Source organism: Theobroma umbraticum, unplaced genomic scaffold (genome assembly GCF_002168275.2).
Source record: "Theobroma umbraticum cultivar Fairchild unplaced genomic scaffold, ASM216827v3 scaffold_30.0, whole genome shotgun sequence".
Taxonomy (NCBI): Eukaryota; Viridiplantae; Streptophyta; class Magnoliopsida; order Malvales; family Malvaceae; genus Theobroma; species Theobroma umbraticum.
Window position 1 is genome coordinate 964,054 of NW_018397254.1, and position 18,815 is coordinate 982,868.

Consider the following 18,815-nt stretch of genomic DNA (forward strand, 5'->3'; position numbering starts at 1 on the left):
ATTAAGTTATGACTAAATATGATTAAAAATAATTAAATTTATTTTGATGTTTTTATAAAGGACGGTTATTCTTCACATTTTTTTATTAGGTTTTAAATATTAATTAAGAAAATATAAACCATGTTTTTTAGGTTGATACAGTGACCGTTATAATTTGAAATTTTATTTTAAAAATTTGAAGTTCAAAGATGGACAAAATAAATCTCGAAATGAAAAAAGAAACAAATTCTGTTTTCATTAAATTACTAAAAAAATTATAAATGTATAGAATGCTTGGTGGTCGCGCGAGAAGTTGAAGAAGTCACCGGAGGTGAGAAGTACAGTGCTGCTTCGTTAGGAAGGCAAAATGAATCACGCAGCCCGGTCGACGTGTAGGCTATATATAGCAACCACCTCGTTTCCCCTTTTGATCTCAAGTCTATCCATCAGTGCAAATGAAGAAAATGTTCTTGTTTTGGGTTAGTACAGTTCCTGATATAGTTTGATTTTAGTTAATCTTTTTTAGTATATCTGTTTTAGTAAGCTTTTCGAAGGTGTCGATCGGAGATCCATCGCCATTAATTTTCTCATCCATTTTTATCTTATTTTTGTTCTTGCAGTTGATTGCTCCAACTTAGTGATCCAGTTCATCTGGAAAGGGAAAGAACGGAAGATCAGGTATATCGCGCTTCCTATTCCTACATCACCTCTTGTTTTGTTCATTTTGTTCTTCCTATTCCACCATTTTCGAAGGTTTATCCTGTAAGCAGATCTCCCCCTTTCTCCATTGTTCCTTGTTCTGTGCTTTAAGTATAGGCGCGTTGACTTGATACCCGGTTACTGGATTCCCGATCTTGTATCTGATCCATTCCAGCCGTCAACAAATCGTTGTCGTTTGGAGGGTTAAGAACCAAAGAATTCAAAATTAGGCCAAATTAAGATGCAGCTTTAAGTCTCAATACCGAAGGGCGGAGGACAACTTCGTAAATCTGAAATCAAATAGAAGGTGAGAAGGAAATATATATAGTGACTGTTGAAGGTCGGTGTCTACAAGAAATGGTGGCTTCTTCTAGTGCTGCTAAAGCAGCAAAGACCAGCAATCACAAACAAACGGGTAGCACAGCAACAACTGCTGATTTTAAGCAAAAGGCAAAAGCACCTCCAACTCCAGCTCAGAGAAGAGCGAAACAGTTGGTGGACAAAAGATACCGGGCAAACAAAAAAGTATATTAGACATATAATATATTATCAATTTCATTTTCCATGATTGTATTTATACGTTCAATTTCGTTTATCCATGACTTAATCCTGGCTTGCAATGCTTCCTGTTTTATAAATACAGAGGAAGTTTGAGGAACTTCTGGAAGAAAACCTGAGGATGGGTGCGGAGCTGGAGGAAAAGAACTCTCACATAGTTCGCATAACAAATGAAAACCAGGAACTATGGAGAGCTCTTAAGAGACAGGTACCCACACTGCCATTTCTCTAGTCCTTTACTATGTCTTCTTTCTTTCCTTTTTCATTTTTATGGGTTGGATTATGCAATTAGTAAGTCAATCATTTCTCTTTCCTAAAGCCAATCTTATTTTGACTTCGAAGATTATTGATACCAAACGTTCCGTTTAACTACCATTTCAGAAGGGGCTCTATCAATTGGGGATATAGCCGTCTAGCATTTTTCATTAAAACTTGCTTGCTTTAATATTTACAACCAACCTTCATCAACTAAGCTCATTGTGATTAATATAGTTTTCTTGGTCTGCTAAGCTTCATTGATAATTTTTGAACTACTAGCTTGTTTTGGTTTAGCTTAGTATATAATAACCTTGATTGTAATAATTTTGAATGTATGGCCATTTTTATAATATGGCCATGGTCTAGGCCTTGAAGTCTCCTAGGGATTTTCTGTATCTTTTGATGAGAAAAATCAATAGGAAGAGAATACGGCACTACCCATTTTTAATTTATTTGTATTTTCCAGGAGGCAGTTGTGGAACAGATAGGGGTACCACTCTGCCATTTCTCTCACCCTTTTCTATCATTCTTTCTTTCCTTTACTTTTTTTTTGAAAGTTATTATCTTTTTATTGCGTATAAAATCAACATTTTATTATTTTGTTTTAAATTAAATAAATTTTTATAATAAATAATTGACTAATTATTATTAGCTAAAATCTCACATATTATTTTATATCACGTTGTGCTATTCCTAAGCCTGACAATACGGCAATACCCATTTTTAATTTATTTGTGTTTTCCAGGAGGCCAAGGAGGAACTGATGAAGCAAATTCCCTGTGCATGGAAAGTTGACGTACGGAAATCTATCATTGTTAAACTAATAATGTTTAATTGAAGGATAAGTGCATATATGAGTTTAAATTAGAAAATCTTTACCTTTTTCCAGTTTTATTGCTCATTAATTCATTTCTCTTGAATTGCAGGGGACAAATTTTACTTCTTTTGACCAGGTATGCGGAATTTCATTGATGAAATAAAGTCCCATGCTTACCTATGAACATGTTGTGTGATCTTCCGTGGAGTATTGAACTCTTATTTCTCTTTATTGCAGGCGGAAACCTGGTTTCTGTCGCAGACCTATGATCAAGGTTCAGAAACTTAATTCTGAAGCTCTTTTACAGGATGCTAATGAATTAATTTTACTACCTTCTATGGCTGATTTTATCTGCAAATGGACTTTAATTAGTAATTATCTCCATCCCTTGATCAAATTGCTGGGCATTCTATTAACTGAACTCTAACTGTTTGCAGGCCCGAACGACACTAACAACAATGCAACTACTTCTGCTGCTGCTGGCCCCTCGTGTGTTGCAAATCATGGCTTGCCAAAAAAAGCAGATAATAATCCTTTCAGTCATGACCCTGCAGCCGGTAATAAAGCATGTTTTTTACATTCATAGTAATTGGTTTATCTTGTTTACTTCTTATTCTAATTCCCTCAAATTGGCAAAGAAATTTACATGTTCCTCGCCATACTAAAATTTGCTTTTGTGATAGTTACCGCACCTTCCTAAATTTAGTCGTCCTGATTACTTTCTTGTTAATTTAGGATTTCCAACTGCTTCTGTTGTTGGCTCCTCTGCCACATATCTTGAGTCGGCCTCTGTGTTTGATGCGCTAGATAATCTTGATATCAGTTCTCTTTTCACTGATCATGACCTTGCTGCCGGTAATCAATCAAGTCTTTACGTTCCATCATATTGTTTCATCTTGTTTGCATCTTATTCTTCCCTCAATTTTGCCTTTTGTGTTAGTTAATTTTAACTCTTAACTACAATGTCTTCTTATGTATAGCTTCTTAAATTTACTCATCCTGATTATTTTCTTGGTTGATTTAGAATTTCCAAATCTCTCAGCAGCTGGCCCCTCCTTTATCACAGATCATGACTTGACCTCTGTGTTTGATGCGCTAGATAGTCATGATATCAGTGATCTTTCCACTGATCATGACCTTGCTGCGGGTAATCAATCAAGTCTTCACGTTCCATCGTATTGTTTCATCTTATTTATATCTTATTATTCCCTCAAATTTGCCTTTTGTGTTAGTTAAATTTAACTCTTGAACTGCAATGTCTTCTTATGTATAGCTTAGTGAACTTACTTATCCTGATTATTTTCTTGTAGTAATTTAGAATTTCCAACTTCCTCTGCAGCTGGCTCCTCATTTGTTGCAGGTCATGACTTGCCTGTCTTGGTTGATGTTCCAAATAATCATGATACCATCAGTAATCTTTTCACTCATGATGACCCTGCTGCCGAAAATGAATCAGGTTCTTACATTCGTCATATTGGTTCATGTTTCTCTTGAATGTCTTCTTCTATATAGCTTCTTAAATTTACTTGTCCTAATTCTTGTTTTGTTAATTTAGGATTTCCAATTGGTTTTGTTGCTGGCTCCTCTGCCGGAAATCATGACTTGCATGCCCCCAAATCTTACGATATCAGTGGTCTTTTCACTCATTACCCTGCTGCCGATGAAAAAGCAGGTTTGTACATTCATCATATTGGTTAATCTTGTTTATTTCCTGTTCTTCCCTCAAATTCATGTCTCTCATTATACTAGAAATTGGCTTTTAACCACACTTTCTTCTTTTATATGCAGCTTTGTAAATTTACACTGAGAAAATCCCATCTTCAAAGACGGTTTAGAGATGGTACCTATAAGCTCCTCACCTCCTCAAGCATATATGCACACCTTTTCTATGTGAAGAGCTATATAATGGTTAATTTATTGTGCATGCCACCAAGTTAAGGAGCCATTTATATCGTCTCTGAATCTCGCATATTTTTTGCGTGTGTTTCTTAATATTTTGATCGTCTCGGAATCCTTTTTATATGTATTTTTGGAGATTTATATCGTCTGTGCTTTTTATATGTATTTCTTCAAGTCTTGGACCTTTTTATATGTATTGTTGAACACGTATTTTTATGTTATAAGAATGCGTACGGTGTTTGCTTAATAATTGGGAGATGGATTTAGGAATTAGTCATTAGCAATTACAGCATTGGTACCAAATGACTGACAGACCCACCATTACAGCACAAACCGGGGGACACATTGTAGAAACTGTTCTGCGGTCCCTACCGTGGCCCACACCTGTCCTCTTCCAAAATGTAGGGGTATAAACTTTTTCAAAATTCAGACACCCCAACACAGTGTTATCTAATTCATAAATCATCGGATCTTCACCTCAACCTTTTTAAGTAGAAGGGATACTCGTGCTTGGCTGCTCATATTATATCCCTTAGGATTCCTAAACGATGGATTTTTGTTCGAGAAATTTCTGCATTACAGCCTTATATCCCTTAGGTGCATGGGTATAAATGTTTGGACACAAACAATCAGTTGGCATTAGAGACCATCAAGATGCCAAAGCCACTCTGTTGTGTGCTGCAGACTGCAGTCAAGTTGATTCCCGGCATCAATCCCGTCTTTGATCCCCGATTTATTCAATTTTAGACGTTAATTTCATTTATAATATTAATATTTTGATGATGATGATGATGTGAAATATTAATTTGAAACTTTTTTATCCAGTAACATTCATCAACACAAAAAAAAAAAATCTTAATTACAAAATAAAAATTGATAATTAAATTAATTATTATTTATAAAAAACTAAAAAAAAAGAGAGAAGAAATAGCGGAAAAAGGAATAAAGGTATTTTAGATATTTCATGTGAAATTATAATTAAAACTTGAAAATGTTGGTATATTTATTTTATTTCAAGACCTATACACCCGGTTGATTAAGCATTTGCTCGCTTACAAAATGTGTAATTTTTGTTTAAACTAAAAATACAGTGTAGCCTTCAAATGGCTGAGTTGCAGCCAGGGAAAGGAGGCGAAAACAATCAAGTGCTAAGAGGCTTGCCCCAAAATTGTTCAGCTACATGGATACACTGCCGACGCACCTCTGACTTGTGCTCTTCCAATTTCTTGGCATGTTTCTCCTCTAAAGAACGAAGTTCAATCTGTAATTCTGACATTCTCCACTGTATGCTCTCGAGGTCTTTTTGATCATGGCCTTGGTCATTCCAGGCTTTTAAACCATAGTATGCACGAGCAATGTTCTTCAAGTGATCTATGGCGAAGATCCCTCTCAATCCGATCCTCAAACCGCTATTAATTGCATCTCCCCAAAACAACATTTTCTTCTCGTCGACTTGGTCAAGTGTTAGCTTGTCCATCTCTTTGATTACAGAGCAGAGTAGGATGTAGGAAGGCCTTACTATACAGGGGCTCTGTCTACTCTCTGCAGTAATATCACCATACACCATCTTAATGCGCTCATCAATGGAAGCCAACGACGGAGGTAAATTGCTTATACCACTTGCTTCCAGTTCTTCCTTTAAGCCTTGGAAGTCTGAAAAGTCCACTTTGCTTTGGTCCATGGCATCAAGTTTCTTAGTGAAATCTTCCACAAGCTCATCGGCATACTTCGTATTACCAGTTTGAGGAACACTCCCTTGAGCTTCAGTAACAGGCTCGCTATTTGCGACTTGTGCAGTGGGAGATGGCACCAGAAATGACTGAGTCTGCAGGGAAATACAAAAAGAAAAGGATCATGATTTTCAGAATTAGAAGATCATCACTCAAAAAGTGGTGCGCGCAACACCATTACTGTATCTATATATACCTCTTCAAGCGAATCAAAGCTCACGTCCTGCAATATAATTAAGAGAGACAAATAAATCATCATATCAGAGATCATAACCAAAGTACAATGCCATAGAAGTACAATCAAAGAATTACATCTACTTGGATTATTAAAAAAGCCCTCAGCCTGGTCATGGGCTATAGCCTATAGTTTGACATTAAATTCAACATTTCTTGACAAAGAAATAACAAGATTTACTATGACATTAATTTACATACCTCAAAGATTTCCCATGGGGAAGGATTTTGATTTGTTTGTGGTTCCTGAAACACATAAACAGCAGGAAAGTATATATATATATATATATATATATATATATATATATATCCATTAGCATTGGGAAATAAAAGCGTTTTGTTTAACTTCAATAGAACCTATTACTAAAACAAGAATCCTTTAAATATATATATCAACTTACCTTAATGAGAGCGTGGATTTCTTGCTCTGTGAAGGAAAGAACTTCAACCTCCACCACATCCGAGCGCCATAACAGCCACATCCCTCCCACAAATCCCAAGTTAGGCGTAACACGATAAGTATCAAAATGAAACGTGTCTATGATTTCTTTCGCTCTCGCACGAGATAACTTGGTCTCAGCAATGACCAAAGCGGCTGGTCGGAAACGGTTGATAAGATCCATCACAACCATCTGACCGTAGGTATTCAGAGTCCCTACGGAATTCCACAGCAGAAATTTTATTGGAAAATTGGGTTGAGCACCACATGATGAACTCGTGCGGCCGGATAGAGCCGAATTCTGGATCAAGCCAACATCTGATGGAGACCATCCCAAATTCTCCCAAGATTCCTGGTTGGTCTGGTGAGGGATCCACTCGAACAAGTACTGGAGCAAATCCCCTTCGGGACTCGCTGAGCACTTGCCCCTCAGCCGGATGCAAGTCACTTCCTCCTTCTTGGATGCCACAAACAGGAATGGGACATTCATCGTGAACTGATTGGTCACTGTTTCCTTGTCAATGACACTCTCCGCTGGTATTGCTGGAATTACCTGGGTTTGGACCGCAGCGCTGATACTTAAATCTGGCATCAGCGGAAGATGCGCCTGTGGCCGTACGGTCGCAGTGTTCCATACCATTTGGTTAATCTCTCCACCTATTAGAGCCATTGGTTGTAATTGATTCCCATGGAGGAGCAGACTCTTCATTGACGAATTAAACAAAGCAAAGTTTAATCAAAGACTATATCATAGAGGTAAAAATTAAGCAAGAAATTGTTCTTGGTTATGTCGTGTTACCCTCTTACGCGTCCTATATTTTCTATCAGGTGCAGCCTTTCCAGGAAGAGCATTCTCGAGTTCCTCTACTCTTTTATTAAGATGTGACTCCCTATTCTTCAGCCTTTGGTTCTCCTGCCTTAATTTGCTGATAATGTTTGTCTGTATCAGGAGTTGGGTCCGCAAGTCCTTAAACTGTGGTACAATTTGATTGAACTGGAACTCCACATTCTGAAGCCTCTCGAACTCCACCTTCATTTACAAATTAATTGTAAAGCATTAGTCTCTAATTCAACATATAAATTATAAATCACGGCAAATCAAATTGATACATATATGTATTTTCTGTACCTTATGTTCTTGCCGGCGTTCTCTATCACGATCATTTTTGGCTTTTCTCTGAGCTTCAGTTAGTGGACGTTTAGAGACTCTCTGATCTGAATCGTCTGCCTCGAAAGCAGCAAAGGCACTAAAATCCTCCATGGTTTTGGCCCAAAACAATCCTCAACGTTTTCTCACCATCTTTTCTTCGTTGAATCTAATGTCGACCTTGTTTATTCCACATACCAAACTCATCTATTAACCTTTAAAGCAACAGAGAGTCAACCATAACTGATACTTACCAAATTTATACGTTCTCCGGCAAGCGTTGTCCTCAAAATTGTAATGAATTCACGGAGATCAGCTACAGATATCCGCTGTTGACTTCCATACAGCAAAAACACGATGGACGTTAAAATAATCAGACCTGTATAGGGAGACGAGAGAGTTTTTCGTTTTTCTTTTATTCAGGATTGCGAAGGACCATATGGCATTGACCTCTTCTTTTATTTTATTTTATTTCTCCTAATTAATCAGACGCATGGGCCTAGCTCGCGGCAATATGTTTGGAATTAAATTATCCTATGATCGACTATAATAATTAGAACCTACATTATACACGAGTTTACCAATAACTTACTAAAGTGTAAAGAGAAATGGGTAGACTGTCACAATATTTTTAATTTAAAAAAATATATTAATTAATAAAAAATTCATATTTACAAAAAAAACTCTTACACTAATCCGAATTAATTTGATATTTCTAATAAAATTTACCGCCAATAATAATTCGAATATGTTTCTGATACCCATTTTTCAACCCACCAAAAAATAAGACATGAGATCTGACGCACGGGTGTTTTTTTTTTTTTTCTTCATTTTTTGGTCCTGTCCTAAATTTTGCTAACTTTATCTGTCAGAAGCCAAGTAGGCTTTAGTAGGTTATTCTTTAATTTCATGGTCCCTGTAATTACGGTGACTGTGGCTGCTTTGTGGTTATCACAGGACATAGACAACCCCATCACTTTCCAAATTACAGAAAATAAAATAATATTAATAGTTAAATAAACGTCATAGAGATTAGATCGATTAACTTCATTTTAATTTTTAATGAGTTTATACTCATTAAAGTGTTGTGTTAGTATATAGTAAAAGTCGCCAAATTTCAACTCATTTGATGAGACTATCAATGCAGTATAAAATTGTGCATTCATGGTATATCAAATAGTAAATCTTACCATTTTCACATTAATCCTAATCCAATGCCAATTTTTCTAGTATTGGGTTACAATATTTTAGCATTTGTTATGATATAATTTTACATTCGAGTTTTTGCAAATTTATTATTAGATGAAGATTTAAGAAAAGTTTATTATATATGTTTTCATGAGTTCTATCATACAACTTATAATATAACAGATATTTTTATATATTTCTATGGAAATCATCAGTAAAACTTACAGCCAGTGAAACGCTGCACGTGACAGATGACCTTAGCTTTAACGCCTATGATATTTCAAATTCTACCGAAAGTGATTTGCTTTCAATTTTAACTCAAACAAAAGGAAAAGTCGATTATATTCGTTGGTAGTAATAGAGAATTCAAAGGCGCGCCAGCACAGAGCACGACAAATATTAAAACAGAAAAAGAAATACTACACGTCAAAAGGCCTACGTCTGCCGTCTCAGGATAAGCTATGTGCGCGCGCCGACCAATTGATACAGTCTGGAAACCACACATTTGCATATTTTTCTACCATGACTAGTTCGATTTATACTCCTTTACACATTCTTCACATATACCCAAGAAACCCGACTTTGAAAATTAAAAAAAAAAAAAGAGAAGAAAATAAATCGTCTAACTCAAATTCGATTAATTAACATGCCAAGGTATTTTAAGAGTTAAGGTTCTGTAAGAAAAAAATAAGAATGAAAAAGAAAAGATTTGCCCTAAACGAGAAATAGCGACAAGTGCAAGTCAACGGCAACGGCAAGGAAAAAGAAAAGATTTGCCCTAAAAATCGCTGATATTCAATTTTAGGCAGCTCCCACACCGATAATTGAGAGGGTTCAGACTGGAAAACCAAAAGAAGAAGCTGGAGGATCAGATCGGGGACGCTATGGTTCAAAGCCGCTCGCTAAGTCCAGCTCAAAGAAGTGCAAAGAACGAGCGTGATCGACGACGCAGGCGAGAGCGTAACGTACACAATACTATATACTGATTTACTGTAATCTTTTATGAATTTTCGTTTCCCATGATTTTACATCTTTAATTTGAATCGTGGTTTGGCTTCTCTTCTCTGTTTTGCAAACGAAAGCTGGAGTTCGAGAGACTGCAGAACGTGGCGGCTAAGTACCAGGAAATGGCGCCTCTGTTGGGCGCATTGCGGGTCGAGGTCACGACGGTAAGAAACATTATTAGCCAATTAGCCGAGGACAGCAGAAGGCTGAACGATGTGGAGCCAGATCTGACTAGAAAGATACATCAACTAGACAACATTGTTCGTCAAAATGTACAGCTTCTTTGACTCTTTTCTCCTCTCCTCCATTTTGCTGTGTGTCTATTGCTCGGTAGAAACATTAGCTGAATAATTCTCTTATCCCTAATTCCCTAACCGTAACAAAATCCTTTTTCTTTCATGTTTCTATTTGTATTTGTATTTTGCAGCAAACAGAGCAAGTAGAGAGAAGACAACGCCTTTCTCAATGGCAGGTCACGGTTAAAATTTATATCACATTGAATCCAATTACCTTTTTCTATAATATAATAGAGTAGTAATCCTTGCCTCTCTAAAACCATCGTTCTCCTTTGTAAAAGAGAGATTAAAAGCTACTTCCTTTGTACTATCAACTGTATCTAGGCCACCTAATGTGATTCTTCTCTCCTACCTGCTGTTTCAGATGCAGGAAATGGTTCTGCCTACAATTGGAAAAGAGGCAAATAACGAGCCCATTGATCTTGGCGTAGAGAGTTCTCGTTCTGATATACAGTATACTGACGAGGTTCTTCAAGATTTTATCGAGAAACTTGATGACAAGGAGAAAAGTAGAGTGGACTTTCTAGACTTCAAAGGATTGCCAGAGGAACTGGAAAAATGTGGGAGATTCAGTTTACCACCTTCTCTTGCTCCCATTCATGAGATCCTATTCAAGGCCTACGGAGATATTACTGCAGAGAGCAATCAGAGCAGCCCTGTGATTAGAGATTCCTATATACTGTTTTGCTCTGTGATCAAAGAGATGAATGAAGTGCAACTTGAACAGGTCGACCTGGATAAAATGATATTATGGAGAGATGCAATTAATAGTGGTTTGAGCATTGGTTTCAAAGGGAACTTTGCTATCGAGCACTTGAAGAAAATTGCTCGCGCATACTTTGGTGCCAAAGCACGGAATGACCAGGAGTTAAAGAGCTTGGAAGAGAGGATGTCGGAATTGAAGGCCGAACTGTATGCCTTGGAGAAGATGCATGATAGCATCATAGAAAGTAAGAGTTCTGAGATGTGCCGAGAGTGTCTTCGGGACGAAGAATATTTTCAGGGCAAGCCTCTTAGCGCTGGTCTGTTCCTTTCGTAGTCTCTCTTATAGGATTGGATCTATCTTGCAGAATGGAGAAGGCAGCCTATCTTATGAATTCATTGTTCTGGCCAAGGTCTATCCTATGTTCAGTATTTACTTTCAATAATAAATAAAACATATTGCATAGGATCAAAGGAAGGAGGAACTTAAGTTATAATCTTAGTCCAAAATGCAATATGAACCATTACGCCAAACATGAGATATCAATAATATAACTGGGACTATTCGATAAACTAAAAATAGAGTAGCTGTAAGAATAAACTCTCATTGCATCATCTATATATATTTCCCAGCGGAATGTGCTGACACACCATAAAAACTGGTTGGTACCAGCCAGAAAGGAGTGGGGGAATGCATGTTGATCTGTGTTTGTAAACCTTATTGTGCAAGGATGAAAATTCAAAAATTCTGACGGGAGCCCATAGCTAAAGCAAACAAAGAATCTTATCCATAAGATTGCAGAAAGACACAAGGATAATTATATTTCAATACCCAGAAATCCCTCTTCATACCTTTAACCAAAAAAAGTTTCCAAAAAAGAAGAGAAGAATTTCCTCTAGTCCTGGTAAGTACCTCGTGGTCTTGTTGTACCTTCTAGAAATCCATCCCCATATCAAAGGGTATGCTCCAACAGAAGAATAGTTTTAGGAAGAGGACTGGAGTATCTTCTTGTAGTCCTGGAAAGTTCCATGGAAAGGGCTCACCTTGCCCTCAGACACCACCCATAGTTCATCTACACTTCCAGATATTAGATGTTCATCGTGACTAACCTGCAGGGAAGAGCACATACAATTCCACCCAAGAAGGTAAAAAAAAAAAGAGCAACATCTTCCCAAATATTTATTCATAGTGCTATAAAAATAACAAAGACAACAGGACTGATACCATTAGAATCCCTCCTTGGAACAAAACAAGGCCTTGAATTAGTGCCTCCACAGCATCCAAATCCTAATTTTAACACCATTGTCAACAATCAAATGCCAGAGTCAGTTGTCATAGCATTGTCTGCTTATATAAACTTTCCATGCAAACCCTGGAATTAATGAACACTTAACATGTCCTAATATCAAGAAATAATCAAAATTAATGACTTACAAGATGATTGGATGGCTCATCAAGCAAAATTATATGTGGTTTCTTGAAAGTTATCTTTGCAAAAGCAACTCTGCTTTTTTGACCACCTAGCATAGCAATCAAAGTAATTAGAAACATGTATGCACATATGCACATACAGATACCTACATAAGCATACACGATAATTCAAAATCCTTGGCTATTAATAGGATTAATTCTTTTATAAAATAAAGAAAAGCATTAGGATTAATTCTTTTATAAAATAAAGAAAAGCATTCTCTCTGCATACTTTTAATGGTAGGCCTTCAATTAGCTAGTAAGAAAACCTTCTTGAGGACCAAAGTTCAGTCCAATCACTAAATATCAATTAAAAACTGACTTCAAATTATCAATTATATCCAAACATAGGGTAGTAGCATACCAGACAAAGTATACATCGGCTGCAGTGCAAGATTTCCTGTGACACCAAAAGAACCCAAGTGGGCGCGAAGCTTTTGTTCAGGCACTCCCTGCAAGACGGAAACATCAAACAAGGGATCTAACCACATGAAGTTACCTAAAGCACCATGCCCAAGAGCAACCAAAAAAAAGCACGAAATAAAGAAAGACTGCCATTAAGGCCTTAAAAGCACTATAGATGATCCTCACATCACACATAAGGAATAAGAAAAATATGAAAACTTACTGGATAACAGCGCATCATATATAATAGGGGATTTGAAGAAAGGTCTAGTCCATCAACATGGTGCTGACTAAACACAGCAATGCGAACCTGTTGATATAATAACGTCAAGTCTCTTCCAGCCTAACATTGATATAAACAATTACAGTTTTTATAATCCTTATGTCAACATAATGTTAGCCCCCTTATCAAATGCACAAATTATAATGAGTGTATGTCACTGTGCTTTATCTATATGTAGTATTTCTTCCATCCAAGTTTGAATATCCTAATCCCCTTATAATCACAATCCAAAGGAATGCCACTTTTCAATTATATGATCTTTCATTAGTGATATTTCTCTTTTTTCAAAAGCTGTTTTATTAATAAACACCTTTCAATATTGATATCATTGGAGATTTTCAAATTTTCTAAGTTATGAAAAAAAAGGTTACTTTGAATATACTGTTTCCCTAAAATTGCATCCAATGTCCAGCACGACATTCAATCAAGGATTGAAGGAGTAATTTATGAAACAGTACAGGGTCCAAATGTGCAATAAATAATTCAGGATTTCTCTTAGTAATGTCAAAACATTTTGGGACAATCCAAAGTTAAAGATAAACCAATATTATGGGATAAAGGGAGTCTAAACCCAATTGCCAAATGTGGGTCAATGAGGAGAGAAAGATTAGTCATGTATGTGGTCAAGAGTCAAGGATAGATATCTGAATGGTGCAACTCAGAAGAAAATTTGGTGAGTAAATAGATCTGCAAATACAGAAGAGAGAAAGGGACCATAAAAAATAGCATACGTATAGAGCACATTCCGATTTCCATAACTTAAGTACTAGATATTATTAAAGTGAAAATGATTAAACAAGTGACTAGTATGTTGAAAAAAATTAGTATTTACAGTCAAAGTATAGGAATAGGTCTCTGATGTAGTGACTCCAGAGACGATACAATAACTAGTTAAATCCCAATCTCCAGAGAGGTAAATATAACATGATCCAGAAGGAAAAAGTTCATGCGTAATGCAAGAGAAACTAAGCAACGGTATTTGAATTGTGATTACCAGAGTAAGTAGATTAAAAAATATGTTACATAAACAAAAACAATTGAAGTTTAAGATACCTTAGCTGAACGAAAAACTGTCCCAGAGCTTGGTTGTAGTTCCCCAGCAATAAGTTTAAGTATTGTTGACTTTCCAATCCCATTTGGACCAACCACTGCAAAAAGATACATGCACATAGATAAAACAGGAGGAAAAAATGAGCCCATAAGTGGCACATTGTCCAAATCAGGACAGCGAAAGGCACTAATTTCTTGAATATCCATGATTGCTCAAAAATGAGCATTTAGAGAAACATAAAATGGAACGATATCTTAATCTAATTTTTGTTGTAAGTATATTTTTCAGCGTATAAACATTTATTGATATGCAAACACTAAAAAGAGGCCCTTCTTTCCTTCTCCTCTTATTCTTTTCTTTTTTTGGTTCTTTGATGAGGGAAGTGCCATGTGATTGTGTGAGGAGTAGGAAAAAGAGAGATCAAGGTCAAGGAGCATAAATGAGGTAAATACAAAGAAAAACTCAAGAAGCAATCATCCTTACTTGCTATGCGGCTGTCTAGATCTATACCAAAATTGAGATTCTTAAACAATGTTGGCCCCCTAGGATAGCCAAATGATGCATCACTGCAAACACATTCAAGAAACATCAATACTGACCAATAAGCAGCCCATCTAAAACACTTCAAGCAGGAGTCAACTTGATTCTATATTGTTATTTTGTAAAAATAAAACTTGAAATAATTTGTAGGCAGCTATCAATACCTTAGCTCCAAAGTCACAAAAATAAAATGCAAAGTAGCACCAAATTGGAACTTCAAAAAGTTTCAGAACTGACATCATCAAAATTCTTAAAGAAGCACCAAAAACAAACCTGAAACTTATGATAGGAGGCCCAGGTCTATCATCTGGAGTTGGAAACTCAAACTTATAACTGCATAACAAAATGGCAAACTCAATTGTAAATAAATAAAACTCCAATGGATCTGAATGCATATTCAAGGTCTTAAAATTGAGAGGATTCAAGCACTGAAGGAGATATACTCAGGGTCATTAACAATTTCATCTACATGCTCCATCCGCTCCAATGCCTATAGAAGTAAAAGGAACCAATCAGCTATGGCATATCCACGGAGAGAATTGGACCAATAGTAGTATAAAGGTGAAGAAATTACTTTAAAATAATCCAAAATAATGCATAAATCACCTTGATTCTGGACTGAACAAGGGATGCTCTCTTTGCATTATACCTAAATTTATCAATAAAGGCCTGCGGATCAAAGAAAAAAAAGCAGTTAAATGTCAAATACATGGTGCTACTCTTTAATATAAGCCAAAACAAAAGGAAATTAATCACAAAAAGTACATGGGAGCACCCTGAAAATAACAAATCTACCACCTAAAAATGGAAAGCATATCAGAGACAACAATGAAGGTTATACTCGCAACACATAAATTAAATATATGCCAACTTGGTTGGACAGAGATTTATAAATAATACAAACCTTCTCCGGTATGAAAATAGAATAAAAGGAGACTAAAGGTTTTTACTATGTGTAGGATGATAGTATTAAAAAGGGGGGCATGGGGGCTGGGGAGAGTAACACTCATTAGAGATTGAAGTATGCTCTGAATGACTAACCTACTCTAAAGATATATCAAACAACATTAAGAGGCATAAAAAGAACATCAATAAAGAAAAAGAATAACATTGACTTAGTTTTATTACGATGACCATCATCAGACAAGAAACAATGCAGCATAATGTATATTGTATAAATTTTGGGCAATGGAGAAAACCTGCATATGGGATCTTGCTCGTTCATTTGCCTCAATGGCTTTCTGTTGGTTCTTAACTTGTTCCTGCCTAGTCTTCTCAAAGGTATCGTAATCTCCTTTGTAGGCCGATAATTTTTGTCCTTGTAGATGAATAATGTCAGTAACCACCTGAAAATAAAAGCAACAGTTTAAAGGGAGAAATAGAAAAATCCTGTTGGAAAGCAGACACAATTTACAGGAAATTATTATATTAATCAATAATAGTTATTAGGATTAACTAGAGAATAAGCAGCTGAAGTTACCGTGTTCAAGAATTCTCTAGCATGAGACACAACTATAAATGTTTTTGGCCATTTCACCAGGTATGATTCCAGCCATAGGACAGCATGAAGATCAAGATGGTTCTGCATATAAAATATAATAAATATATACCAGGTTCTGAAAGAAAACGCATGTCATGAAGCAAACATAAAACACACAACTTACAGTAGGTTCATCAAGCAGCAACATATCAGGCTCTATAAACAGCGCACGGGCTAGAGCAATTCGCATTCTCCATCCTCCAGAAAATGTTTTTGTTGCCTTCTGCTGCATTTCTGGAGAGAAACTGAGACCCTAGAAATATTTTGGGCCAGTGTGATTAGAATTTAAATGAATTAAGTGATGCAATAGCACAAATAAATTCAATATCATTATACAACTTAATGTGCATGACATGTATTCTTTTGTTTATACACTATAGTTAACCAGGACCTAGAAAGCAAGCACACAACAAATTGGAGAAATTTTATAATTTAAGCAATTTGGACACCTATCCAAAATCTTTATCATGCTTTGTGCTGTAGCAGTAACTTTTCCTGCCATAATATTAGGTGGTCAGCACACACAGACCACCACAAGTCCACAACCTTACTTCTTTATACCAAATAAAGTTTTTTCTTCTTCTTTTTTTTTTTTTAATTCTACTTAAATTCTCATTTTCATTGTCGATTATTTAAGCTTTAAGCTTAGATCAATCAGGCACTTTTAAGTCACCAACCAAATACATTATTTGAGAACTTACTGCAAGAATAGAGGCTGCACGAGACTCTGCTGAATCCGCATCAATGGCCTCAAGCCTTTTATAAATCTCCTCGAGTCTTTGGGAGATGGCATCTTTGTCAGGCACCCCATTTAGATCTCTTTTTCTCTTTCCATTTTCATCTTCTTCAAGATCCAATTCTCTCTTAAGAAAACAATAAATTTATCAGCAGGATCACTAGAAAAGGACAGAGGTAAATGGATTTGAATCATTACAAAGATTAAGTGCTTTCTTAGATAAAATGCTAATTGTTCTCAACCTGCTGTGCAAGTAAATCAGCTTCCTCTTTCAAAAGCTGGGTTCTTTCAATATCAGAGTTAAGAACGCATTGCAAGGCTGTTGTATCATCACCAACTACTTCTTGCTCAACATGTAAAATCTGGCAGTTTGGAGGAATTCCATCAATAGCATGCATAGCCATGTACCTAAGGAAAGTTGTCTTCCCTGTACCATTTCTTCCAACAAGACCTGCAGAGAGAAAGCCACAACAGATCAAAAACAAATCAACAAGAAAAGCAACAACCAGGAAGGCCTAACTAAGGGAACACTATTCAATATGGATCTTCATGAAGTTTCTCATTTTTCTTCTTTTCCCTATTCTTGGCATGAGAGCAATACTATCTGGGTTAAATAACGAACTTAACCCACCGTAATGCCTTCCAAATGATAGTGTAACTGAACCATCAACAATCAGATCACGACCACCAACAGAAACAGTGAAGTTCTCCATATGAATATCCCTAATTGCTGGTCCACCAGTGTCATGATTCACACAGACAACAGGCATTCCTTCCCTAGCTGCTTCCATCTCTGCTAAATGCATCTGGTATTGCGCCTGTGCAATACGTGACATAAAAACACAATCATGAAAGGATACAAGTACATAACTAAATAGCTTCTCAGTTGTCTCACATTAATGCAAACCGAACACATTCATAGAAGCAATCAACGTCACCTAACACTACAAAAAACAAGTGCATCTAATCATTAATATTGACTTCTTTATCTATGTTGTACCTCTCTTTGACGCTCCTCCTTCCTCTTCCTCCTTTCGATCTTCATTTTATCACGTTCAGACAGCAATGGACCATCAACCGGCTCTGGCTTTTTCTTTGGAGCCTCCTCCTCCATACCTTCATTCATCCTCAATGGCGTTGCTAGACTCCGAACAGTTGGCTTTGGTTTAACCAACCCATGCTTTCCAAATTTCTCAGATAGTTTACTACAAACCTACCACAAATCCCAAAAAAAATTACAAAAAACTGCCACAAAGAATTCTGCTTTTCTTTCCTCCAAGATTAGGGAAATTATTATTCAAATTGACATTTTCTTAACCATTATCCATGTAATAATGAATTTTATGAAATGAGACAAATAGTGGAAGCTACCTGGCGGCACTCGGAGAAGTCTGAGACGCATTCGGCGGCGACGAGAAGCTCGCCGATTGCTTCGAAGGCGCCGTCGCCGTCTTCTCCGAAGTCAAAATCTTCGTCGGCGAGGACGTTGATGACGTAATCAATGATTGGTTGATCCACATCCTCTGCTCTGCGGCCTAGCACCTCGTGCACCACTGAGCTCGCCACTTCGGTCATGGCAAACTTTGATTTCTTCTTTTCTTCTCTTTCCTTTTCTTTATATAAAGAATCGAATGGCGAAGGAAAATGGGAAGAAAAGAATGGCTTTCTCTGGTTCTGTTAAAATATAAGGTTTTGGGGTTTTGTATGCAGATTGAGATGGGACCGGAGATGGGCTTTCTGTTGGGGTTTAAACGACAGCGTTTACGGTAATAGGTACTAGTTTTACAAAACCACTGTCAAAAAAGCAAAACACAGTTGGAGGTTTATCCCAGATTGAC

At 36.6% G+C, this 18,815-nt stretch overlaps 3 protein-coding genes and 1 pseudogene across 5 annotated transcripts; 2 read left to right on the forward strand and 2 right to left on the reverse strand.

Moving 5' to 3' along the window:
* Positions 1–289: 289 nt before the first annotated feature.
* Positions 290–4,460, forward strand: LOC110426554 (uncharacterized). Of its 2 annotated transcripts, none has more exons than XM_089785566.1 (13): positions 290–458; positions 600–657; positions 791–1,203; positions 1,322–1,444; positions 2,240–2,290; positions 2,421–2,447; positions 2,549–2,585; positions 2,749–2,868; positions 3,047–3,166; positions 3,336–3,458; positions 3,651–3,767; positions 3,867–3,983; positions 4,100–4,460. In XM_089785566.1, the coding sequence occupies exons 3-13, from the start codon at positions 1,036–1,038 to the stop codon at positions 4,105–4,107; spliced, it is 1,011 nt and encodes a 336-aa protein (XP_089641692.1). In that variant the 5' UTR covers positions 290–458; positions 600–657; positions 791–1,035; the 3' UTR covers positions 4,108–4,460. The 2 variants fall into 2 exon arrangements, with proteins under 2 accessions (XP_089641692.1, XP_021297485.1); XM_021441810.2 differs by having other exon boundaries at positions 796–1,203.
* Positions 4,461–5,188: 728 nt separating this feature from the next.
* LOC110426589 (uncharacterized) lies at positions 5,189–8,210 on the reverse strand. Its single transcript, XM_089784179.1, has 7 exons — positions 8,015–8,210; positions 7,743–7,940; positions 7,413–7,643; positions 6,576–7,316; positions 6,376–6,420; positions 6,137–6,163; positions 5,189–6,035 (listed from the first exon to the last, which is right to left on the reverse strand). The coding sequence occupies exons 2-7, from the start codon at positions 7,872–7,874 to the stop codon at positions 5,352–5,354; spliced, it is 1,860 nt and encodes a 619-aa protein (XP_089640305.1). The 5' UTR covers positions 7,875–7,940; positions 8,015–8,210; the 3' UTR covers positions 5,189–5,351.
* Positions 8,211–9,468: 1,258 nt separating this feature from the next.
* On the forward strand, positions 9,469–11,107 carry LOC110426572 (uncharacterized; annotated as a pseudogene). Its single transcript, XR_016351386.1, has 4 exons — positions 9,469–9,913; positions 10,031–10,225; positions 10,381–10,425; positions 10,614–11,107. The product of XR_016351386.1 is annotated as an uncharacterized LOC110426572 (transcript).
* Positions 11,108–11,542: 435 nt separating this feature from the next.
* On the reverse strand, positions 11,543–18,660 carry ABCF3 (general control non-repressible 3). The gene is made up of 18 exons (XM_021441783.2): positions 18,349–18,660; positions 17,978–18,190; positions 17,609–17,795; positions 17,220–17,428; positions 16,943–17,104; positions 16,366–16,494; positions 16,182–16,283; positions 15,901–16,047; positions 15,308–15,370; positions 15,145–15,191; positions 14,975–15,034; positions 14,645–14,727; positions 14,164–14,258; positions 13,051–13,137; positions 12,787–12,874; positions 12,387–12,472; positions 12,177–12,239; positions 11,543–12,061 (listed from the first exon to the last, which is right to left on the reverse strand). Exons 1-18 carry the CDS (start codon positions 18,550–18,552, stop codon positions 11,936–11,938), a joined length of 2,151 nt encoding a protein of 716 aa, XP_021297458.1. The 5' UTR covers positions 18,553–18,660; the 3' UTR covers positions 11,543–11,935.
* Between the last annotated feature and the right edge of the window lie 155 nt (positions 18,661–18,815).

What these genes read in the sequence shown, in the direction of transcription:
- ABCF3 (XM_021441783.2), bottom strand. Translation starts at nt 18,552, where the DNA reads ATGACCGAAGTGGCGAGCTCAGTGGTGCACGAGGTGCTAGGCCGCAGA. An exon ending in CTGATTTACTTGCACAGCAG is followed by an intron (nt 17,105 to 17,219) that starts GTTGAGAACAAT and finishes TGTTTTCTTAAG; the next exon opens with AGAGAATTGGATCTTGAAGA. An exon ending in ATATGATGCGCTGTTATCCA is followed by an intron (nt 12,875 to 13,050) that starts GTAAGTTTTCAT and finishes TCCGTCTTGCAG; the next exon opens with GGAGTGCCTGAACAAAAGCT.
- LOC110426589 (XM_089784179.1), bottom strand. Translation starts at nt 7,874, where the DNA reads ATGGAGGATTTTAGTGCCTTTGCTGCTTTCGAGGCAGACGATTCAGAT. An exon ending in AAATCCACGCTCTCATTAAG is followed by an intron (nt 6,421 to 6,575) that starts GTAAGTTGATAT and finishes TATGTGTTTCAG; the next exon opens with GAACCACAAACAAATCAAAA. An exon ending in CCCCATGGGAAATCTTTGAG is followed by an intron (nt 6,164 to 6,375) that starts GTATGTAAATTA and finishes ATTATATTGCAG; the next exon opens with GACGTGAGCTTTGATTCGCT.
- LOC110426554 (XM_089785566.1), top strand. Translation starts at nt 1,036, where the DNA reads ATGGTGGCTTCTTCTAGTGCTGCTAAAGCAGCAAAGACCAGCAATCAC. An exon ending in GGAGAGCTCTTAAGAGACAG is followed by an intron (nt 1,445 to 2,239) that starts GTACCCACACTG and finishes TGTGTTTTCCAG; the next exon opens with GAGGCCAAGGAGGAACTGAT. An exon ending in CCTGTGCATGGAAAGTTGAC is followed by an intron (nt 2,291 to 2,420) that starts GTACGGAAATCT and finishes CTTGAATTGCAG; the next exon opens with GGGACAAATTTTACTTCTTT.